Here is a 9,461-nt window from a genome sequence, read left to right as displayed (position 1 = left end):
AGAGAGAGAATTTGGAACCTCAAAATTTGAAAAAAAAAAAAGTTAAAAAATGTTTTTACATGTAATTGGTAAAAAAATAAAATATTAAATAAGATAAAAAGGAAAAAAACCCCTAATTATCAAAAGGTAGATCAGCTTGATGCAATCTCTTCTAACAGTTCCCAATAAGTATATGGTACATACAAATATCTACCAAATGACCTTCTGTACCTTTTTTCAGTGTTTAAAGAAGAAAAAAAGTCAGATGGAACTAAAGACAACATAAATATAAAAAAAAAAATTATCAGTGATGTCCATTTAATAAGTCATGAGCTCTTATTCAAGAAAACACATCTGCTAAAGTATTTAAACTTCACACTATCTATTAAAGAGAATGCAATTACTCCTAAATCATAAGGAAGGGAAGCACTCATAGTAAATCAGAACTAGAAGGTAATATAGAGTCAAATATGTGGCCTCAGACACTTAATTCCTGAATTCTAATGAAAAAAGCATGATTTTTAAAAGAACGGGATTACCTGAAATTGAATGAGATTCTTGTAATTTTCAGAGATTCTGTAACCTTAAACAAGTCATTAGATGAAGGAAAGTATTCTATAAATTACTATCAAGGTATAGAAACAATGAAAGCAATCTATGGTGAGGCTTTCAGGGTAAAAATGAATAAGGAAGTAACAATAAACATGTCCTTCTATTGTTCACATAAACTATGTGAAGAAACCAGGTACTACCTGGCAAGCATAGACTATATAAATGTTTTAACTGAACTGACACAAATAATCTTATAAATCCACAGCCATCCCACATATCTATAGTTGTATAAACAAGAGCTAAAAATTCTCCAGAAATGTGTATGACAGTCATGACTTTAATACTTACCACCATGGCAAATACTATATAATCTGACAGAAGAAAGAAGACGACTGTACTTTTGTAATTCTTTATTAAAAATACTGCTGTACACATGAAGACTGAAAATAGGATTAAAGATGAGTAACACAAATTGGGATCATGACATTAGAACTGAACATACTGGTGCTTTTTAGGGAAGCTGTTGACTTTTGAATCACTGAAACAAGGTCAAAACCAAAAAAGAGGTACCCTCAAAAATATTTACAATGTAGTAAATACATAACAGAATTTAAAACAGGTACAAAAATTTAAATGACCGACATCACATGATTTCTAAGGTTGCCCTTTCTGTGCTTTTTATCTGTCAAAACAGGAAGGAGTGGAAGGATTATGTCCTTAACTTGTGACTGTGTTTTAGACATTGAAATCTTCCTATGAATGAAACAGACAAACTTTTAGACAACCTCTTAAATGGAATTACACGATGGAAAAGAAAGCTCCCCCAAAAAACACCTAAGCAAAACTTCTGACAGTTCTTGTTAAAATCATTCCCAAGAATGGACTAAATGAAAAAATAAATATAAAACAGAGCTTAAAAATGCATTTACCTGACACCAACTGTTTTCTGGCTGACAATATTTACTTATGAAAACATATCAGCTGTCTACCTTTTATTTTTTAACCGAGTCCTGAGGTTACTGGGGGCTGAAGCAAACTGGCATTTATGCTGCAAATACACTTGGGGTTTGCTATTTGGACTTGCCTTGCAGAGGGAAGTTTGCTGGTCTATATAGAATGAGAAATTCAAGCCCTATTTTACCCCTGCCCTTTCTCTGCTTTCACAAAACATTGGTCCACAAATTAAATTTTTAAAGGTTCCCAAACCCAAAAACTAAATAGATGATCCCCTTTCATTTTCAAAGAAAACAATATTGGAAAAAATCTCCAGCCCGCTTATAAATTAAGCATTTCATATTTCTTCTAGAATACAAGTACTTCTTTTTTGTACAAAAGAATTACAATATGATTTGTCAAAAACATATATAAAAAGACAGCTGCTCTTCCTCAAATACACGAGCTAATGATAAAAGACTTTTGCATGTTAACTTCTGCAAATTCTTGTTCCTTTTACATTAAAAAGAACAATATTGTGGCAATTGCTAATTATCCTTTTAATAGTGAACATTATGTTCTTTTTAAAATCCATCCAGATCAAATGCAACAATAATTGATTTTTTTTTAAACTCAACAACTGATGCTACCAAATGTGGACTCAACCACATTTCTTAAAATGTGTAAAGCGCTTCTCTAGTCTTCAAAGCTTTCAGGTGAAGAGAGATGCTTTTTCTTGATGCATATCTCAAGGCAGAGAATCATTTTTAAAGCTTATAAAAAGTGGACAGAGAAATATTAAAAACTTCTCTGAAAACTACAAATATGTAGAATTATTAAAACTGAAGTCAGTAACATCAGTTGCAAGTGTTTAGAGTCTGTCCTGACCTTTTGAGTTTCCACATTTTCTTCATAGTTGTGTGGTGAGCACCCAGTGCTATTAAAACATTCAGTGCTGGGAAAGGATACATAGTCTTCACTACTGCATTAAGAAAGAAAATTCCTATGTATTTGGCAGTCTTCAGTATCAAAGTATAGGTGTTTTATCTTTTACTATAAATTCCATGAATACCCAAGTTTGGCGGCAACTGCATGTCCAAATATTAAGAAAGTTAGGAGGAAAATTCCAAACTTTTGAGAGTGACTTATTCAGGAATATTCCACATGGTGAGTTATTATCAAAAGTAATATTACTTTGGGCTAAGCAGTGACTGCAAAGGCACAGCAGATCATTATCCCTCCAGATTCAGGCTGAAAAACTTCAAAAAGCTCTTGATGCCAGACTACTGCTGTGTTTAGTTAATCTTCTTAACAGTGTCTTTGTATCTGTATCCAGTGTAAAGTACCATAATAAAGCTGTGGTTCAAAGAACAGAACTTTATACAAAAAAAAGTATACTGTAAATAACCTAAAGTAATACACTCCTGAACTTCAGGCCTTTTTTTTAAAAACACAATTTCTTTAAAAAAATTTTTCTCTATTAAAAAAATTGCATAAATGTAAATGCATCTGACTATCAGGGAAACAGACATACACTTTTTTAAAAGGCGCTGGCTGTATTCGGAGCAAACACCTCAAGATGCTCCTTATAAAATTACTGATATTTGTCCAAGTGTTTCAAATAACATCACTTTGCTCAGAAAGTACTTAAATCAACTGATAGGGAAATTCGAATCCATCAATTCAATGATACTTTGTGTGTTCTTTTAAAAAATCTCCATCTTCTGGTTGGATAACTAACAGCGGATGGCATATAGAGCTTGCATACAACACTCCTACAAGGATTATGCACTATACTGTAAAGAAGGGCGTATCTGTGAAATTATATACCTGGTCCTTTACGTTATCCTGGGCAAATCATATCAAAATGAGCAAATTTTGCAATATCCTCAAGTGACAAAAATGTTGCCCAAAAGTGTCCTTGCAAATAGTTTCCCTTAATAAGTATATAATGTGGCAAAACTTCAGAGATCAGAAAAAAGTCTTAAAAAATTAAAATTAGTGCATATACAAGTGGAAAAAATAAAAGCAGGAACATCATGCACCTGCTGGTGTTCCTCACTCTAAAATAAATTCTTCACAGATAAGCCTCCGGTGGCAGCCATCGCTCTAGGATAAGGGAAACACTCTCCCTTTCAAGTAACCATGTACCTGATTCAAGTGTGAGCAACTCTGCTCACTTTCTGCTTGCTTCCCAAATGTGAAATGAGACGACAGCGATGACAACAACAACTCAGTGGTAGTGCAATTTGCTACTGGTCAAGTTCCTCAGCAATGTCCTGCATGCTTTTAGCAAATACTACAACTGGCCGTTGGCAGCCGCAATTAGTTCTTGAAAAGTGTTCTCAAAGCAGCGCTTCAAGTCACTATATGTCACCACGAGGACACTCTTCTCATCCCTGGAAATGAGGCTTATTTTTTCGGGCACACCAGCGTCTAGCTGTAACAAGAACAAAAAATAAGAAATTAAAACTGTGATTAAAAAACACAACCAACCAACCACCAATCTCCTTAACCTCCTTCTCAGAGAAAATTCAGGAGAAAAAATTTCTCAAGAAATGCCATACTGGGGCAGAGGGTTCAACGCCAACTCACAATCCTCATCCCAAAGTCCAACAACACTGTCCTAAAATAAGCTATAATCTAACAATAATGGAGGCAGCTACATTAGATTACAGACTTTGAAGATATTCAAAACAAGGTCACAGGCACCTGTTTTAAAAACCAGACTAAATAAATAAAATCCACTTGGAAACTAAGAGTTGGACAACACTTGCTATGGTTGGCTTAAGTTCTCCACTCAGAAATAAAGACTCTGCTAGTCTTCACACTTTATGTGCCACCTCCGGATTCTGAGCTACTTACATATTAATATCCGTAAGTCCCAGGTTTTTACTTTCACCTGTTTAAAGATAAGGTTCTACGATGTGTTCTAGATCACCTCACCATAAAATTCCTCTTCATCCATCTTTTGCCAAATCATGCACTTGCAAAATTACTAACCTTGAACTAACTAATCCCACTCAACTCATGACTCCAATCACTGAAGCAATTCACCATTCTAAATCATTCCCATTTCTTTACAGTTGTGTCTGATCATTTACAGGTTTATGTGTTTGTATTTTGAAATTTCTATGCCATAAGGGACAAACTATAAGTACATGTAAAAAGTCTACATAGTTTCTGTGAGATAGCCTTTATTTTTAGTACCCTGTGCAGAGTAGTTGCTCAAATTATGACCAATTCTGAAATTATATTTTATCACATGAAAGACCCTAGGATGTTAATGATAATTGATTTTAAATTTTTCATAGTTTCGATCTGTGATTTCTCTGCAATAGGGAAATTACTGGTAATGAAATGTCTATCAGCGAGTGCTTGGCAACTATAGTTTCAGAGCTGCCTGGGACCTGGAAAGATTAATAACTGGCTTGCCCATGGTCACTCAGCCAGCATGGATTAGAGGCAAACCTTGAAAAGAGGTATTCCTAGTTCCAAGGATGGTTACCAAGCCTTTTATTTTAAAAAATACTTTACGAAAATTATAACAGACCACTCTAAAAGGATAAAAATGCATCAAAATAACAAATTTCATGGAACGCAAAAGGTCCTATAATATCTGACATTTGATCCAAAAAGAGATTTCTTTAAACAAATTAGAAACGACTTAGAGCAGTCATGAACACCTCCATTCCACAGGGTTATTAAATGAGTTATTATCTTCTTATTAAATCTTTCTAAAAGCTACAGTAATGGCAGATATCTATTTTATTTAAAATCTTTTACAAAACCTAAAGTCCAAATTAACAAGTGAAGAGCATTACAATTTTAAAGTAGATACAGGTTACCTTGTTAAGACAAGAAATAATGTGACTGAGGTCAATCCATGGGGCACCTGCTTCAGTCACCTGATGGAAGAGATGATCCCTAAAGAGTTTCAGCAAATATCGATCTCCAGTTTCTGACCAAGTGGGGTCCTTCTGAAACCTGGTAGAGGATTGATTTTTCACATTAGCAACAAAAATGATACACAAGGCACAAATTAATACTTCAATACGGATGTTTATCTTTGGCTTATTACAAGAGAAACCTATTTATTATAATGTTCTGAAGAACTTTTTCCATTTAAAAATTTATTAATTTTCCCAATTTCTTTCCCTATAAAATAGAAAGTTATAGGTTATATATTTTTTAAAAACATGTATTCTGACATATTCTTCAAAGCATATTTTGTGGTAGTTATATCTTTGAAAATCACTAAATACTGCTCACTGATACTTGAATATTCAACATTTTATAAAACAATCACAGTAAAGCATTTAGTGATGCTTAATGTTGTTGTTAAATAGAGCTTCTTTTAGGAAACATTCGAACATGTTTAGTTCTGCTGAAAGTCACTCTAAAGTGCTTTTGGAGTAACTCAGTAGACCTGAATTTACTATCTTCTGATTCTTAAGAAGACTTCATGTCTTCACATTACAAGGACCCTTTGAAAGCAAAGGGATCTAAATTCTACCACTTATCTTTAAATCATGTTATAAATGAAAACGTGGCTCTTTGAGAAAGACTGAATTATATACTTGTTATCCTGAACTTTCCCCTCAAAAGACAGGCTGAAAAGAAACAAAAGAAAATAAGATTGTTTAATTTTGGCAGAACAATAGTTTGATAATCTACCTCAGTTCAGTGCAACCCAATGGAAAAAAAGAAGAGAGAGTCTGAATATAGTATGAGAGGCCAATGTGCTTCTAGTTCTTCCTCACAGCTGGCAGGGGGATCAGAGGAAGAAAACCCTTAAGAAGAGCCAAAAAGGTGTTCCACTTCAATGGTAGGCAGGTAAAAAATAAATGCGTAAAAAATTGGGATGGAACAAAAGCACATGGGTCTCTTCAATATGCTGAGTCAAGCAGGGGGCTAAAAAGGAAATAGGAACAAAGATTAAATTTGACACTCCGATTTTTCTTGGCAGAGTGGAAAAGGAATCAAAGCAAACTGTCAACAAAATATGGCCAAAGAACCACCAGTAAAACTGACAAAGATTTCCAGTGACTTCTTATTTCTTCAAACCTTTTCACTGGCTTTTTGTCTCTCCCACCAAATCTTATGCCATACACATACAAAAGAACTGGGTCAATGACAGGATGTGTGAAAATAAAGACAGAAAAACTGAAGATATGAAAACAATTATTTCTCCTCTTAAGGTCACCTTGAAAATCACACAAGCATAGGTCACACTTTTTTGACATGATAAATTTCATTAATTAATGGCTGAATAGAGTTGTGACTTCAACTTTTCTTTTTAAAGAGGAACCATGATCAATGGAGTGAATCATGAGAAAGAAGAAACAAAACCAAAAATATGTATGCGTATATATATATTCTTTATCTGGATGTAGATAGCTCTTTGCATCATGAGACCTTTGGGGCTATCTTTGAACTCTGTATTGCTGCGAAGAGCCAAGTCTAAGAAGGTTAGTAATCACAGAATCAATATGTCTGTGCTTGTGTACAATGTTCTCCTGCTCTCATCATATCATGTAGTTCTTTCCAGGTAATTATGTATTCCATATCTTCCCCATTTCTCATAGCACAATAGTACTCCATCACATTCGTATACCACAACTTGTTCAGCCATTCCCCAATTAATGGGCATCCCCTTGATTTCCAATTCTTTGCTACCACAAAAAGAGCTGCTATAAATATTTTTGTACATATGGGTCCCTTTTCCCCTTGTGTGATCTCTTTGGGATACAGCCCTGGAAGTGGTATTGCTGGGTCAAAGGGTATGTACATTTTTATAGCCCTTTGGGCATAGTTCCAAATTGCTCTCCAGAATGGCTGGATCTGTTCACAACTCCACCAACAATGTAACAATGTTCCAATATTCCCACATCCTCTCCAGCATTTGTCATTTTCCTGTTTTGTCATGTTAGCCAATCTGACAGTAGAGATGTGGTACCTAAGAGTTGTTTTGATTTGCGTTTCTCTGATCAACAGCGATTTAGAGCATTTTTTTCATGTGCCTATAGGTATCTTTAATTTCTTCCTCTGAAAACTGCCTGTTCATATCCTTTCTCATTCAGGGAATGACCTGTATTCCTATAAATTTGGCTCAGTTCCCTGTATATTTTAGATATGAGGCCTTTATCAGAGACACTAGTTGTAAAGATTTTCTCCCAATTTTCTGTTTCCCTCCTAATCTTCGTTGCATTGGCTTTGTTTGCACAAAAAATGTTTAATTTAACATAATCAAAATTATCCATTTTGCATTTTGTAATGTCCTCTATCTCTAGCTGGACCATGAATTCTTCCCTTTCCCATAAATCTGATAGGTAAACTATTCCTTGCTCTCCCAAATTGCTTATAGTATCAGCCTTTATTCCTAAATTATGAACCCATTTTGACTTTATTTTGGTATACGGTGTAAGATATTGTTCTATGACCAGTTTCTGCCATACCATTTTCCAATTTTCCCAGCAGTTTTTGTGAAATAATGAATTCTTAGCCCAGAAGCTGGATTCTTTGGGTTTATCAAAGAGCAGATTGCTATAGTCGTTGACTGCTGCAACTTGTATACCTAAACTATTCCACTGATCCACCATTCTGTTTCTTAGCCAGTACCAAACAGTTTTGATGACTGCTGCTTTATAGGACAGTTTAATATCTGGTATGGCTAGGTCACCTTCGCTAGCATTTCTTTTCATTAATTCCCTTGATATTCTGGAACTTTTGTTCTTCCAGATAAATTTTGTTATTATTTTATCCAGCTCTGCAAAATAATTTTTTTGGTAGTTCAATTGGTATGGCACTGAATAAATAATTTAGGTAAAATTGTCATTTTTATTATATTAGCTCAGCCTAACCATGTGACTTCAACTTTCTACTGGAAAAATCCTGATGGTGTTTGTTGGGTTTGAAGAGTGAAGGGTAGATTATCATACACTTGAAGGATATCCCTTTACCAATATTATTTGTCCATCACCCACAGTCAAGCAGGTGGTTGCCCATTTAATGTAATATATATCAAAGGACTATAAATTAGGCTTCTCTTGATTATTTATGAAATGTCATTTACATGATACCCTTACCAGCTATGTGACCCAGGCAAGTCACTTCTTTAGTTTTCAAGAAGCCTGTGCTACACACATTAATTTCTACACACGTCCCTAAAGATATAAAATTAAGACTTATAGACTAAACAGAAAATAAAAACTAAAGATCATTGCCTTGGTGACCCTTAAATCAATATTAAGTATGTAGCAGTGTGGCTAAATCAGTAATAAAATATCAACGGCAACTTTGGAAAAGGCATTTTAATAAAAAAGAATGATGGAATGGATTTTCCTAGATCATCCGCTTTAAATTTTTTCTAAAGTCTATCTGGCAAATACTTCCTAGCTATGGTTAAAGTGCATTCTATTGTTGAAACCATAAAAACACATTATTATTTTTAATTATTGTGTTTCTTCTCAAATGGTTGATCCAAATTCAGGGACTACAATTAGTTTTTTCATAAAGCAGACATAAAATGTACATAGACATATGCCTTTATTTAGGCTATGTCTTAAGTAAATGTTCTCAGTCTTAATACTATTTATGAACAATGCTCAACTGAGAATTTTTTTTTCAATTTTTCTTAATATTTCAGAAAAAAGACAGTATATATTCATAAATAAATGAATATTCATAAACTGAAAATCCTTACTCTGGTCTCTCATTGATGGTTCCCAATTTTGCTAGAAGCCTAAATAGTCTTCCATTCTGAACCTCCTAAAAATAGAAAAGTATGTTAATATTTTAGTTTTTTAATATAAATGCTACAAATCAGAGAAAAACACTCTATAATAGTATTCTGTTCTATTCCTGCTTCCCCCCTTTGACAGTATCATCCTTTCTGACATTACCTTCATTTTACCCTATTTATGTCTCTGTATGTACCTGACTGTGAGCTCCTTCAAGGCAGGGACTGTTTTTACCTTTCTTTGTATCTCTAGCAT

General features: G+C 34.1%; 1 protein-coding gene across 1 annotated transcript in view; it reads right to left on the bottom strand.

Annotated features, from left to right (window-relative positions):
* Positions 1 to 926: 926 nt before the first annotated feature.
* The window catches only part of PAN3 (poly(A) specific ribonuclease subunit PAN3), a 146,267-nt gene continuing 137,732 nt past the window's right edge, over positions 927 to 9,461 (bottom strand). Inside the window, exons 17-19 of the mRNA XM_036744623.1 lie at positions 9,170 to 9,234; positions 5,313 to 5,451; positions 927 to 3,904 (exon numbers count right to left, since the gene is read on the bottom strand). Coding sequence (XP_036600518.1) covers positions 3,764 to 3,904; positions 5,313 to 5,451; positions 9,170 to 9,234 — 345 coding nt within the window. The 3' untranslated portion in view covers positions 927 to 3,763. The remainder of the gene's footprint in view (positions 3,905 to 5,312; positions 5,452 to 9,169; positions 9,235 to 9,461) is intronic.

The sequence above is a fragment of the Trichosurus vulpecula genome, chromosome 2 (assembly GCF_011100635.1).
Source record: "Trichosurus vulpecula isolate mTriVul1 chromosome 2, mTriVul1.pri, whole genome shotgun sequence".
NCBI lineage: Eukaryota > Metazoa > Chordata > Mammalia > Diprotodontia > Phalangeridae > Trichosurus > Trichosurus vulpecula.
The sequence above is the reverse complement of the archived record's forward strand: the minus strand, read 5'-3'. Positions and strand labels throughout refer to the sequence as shown.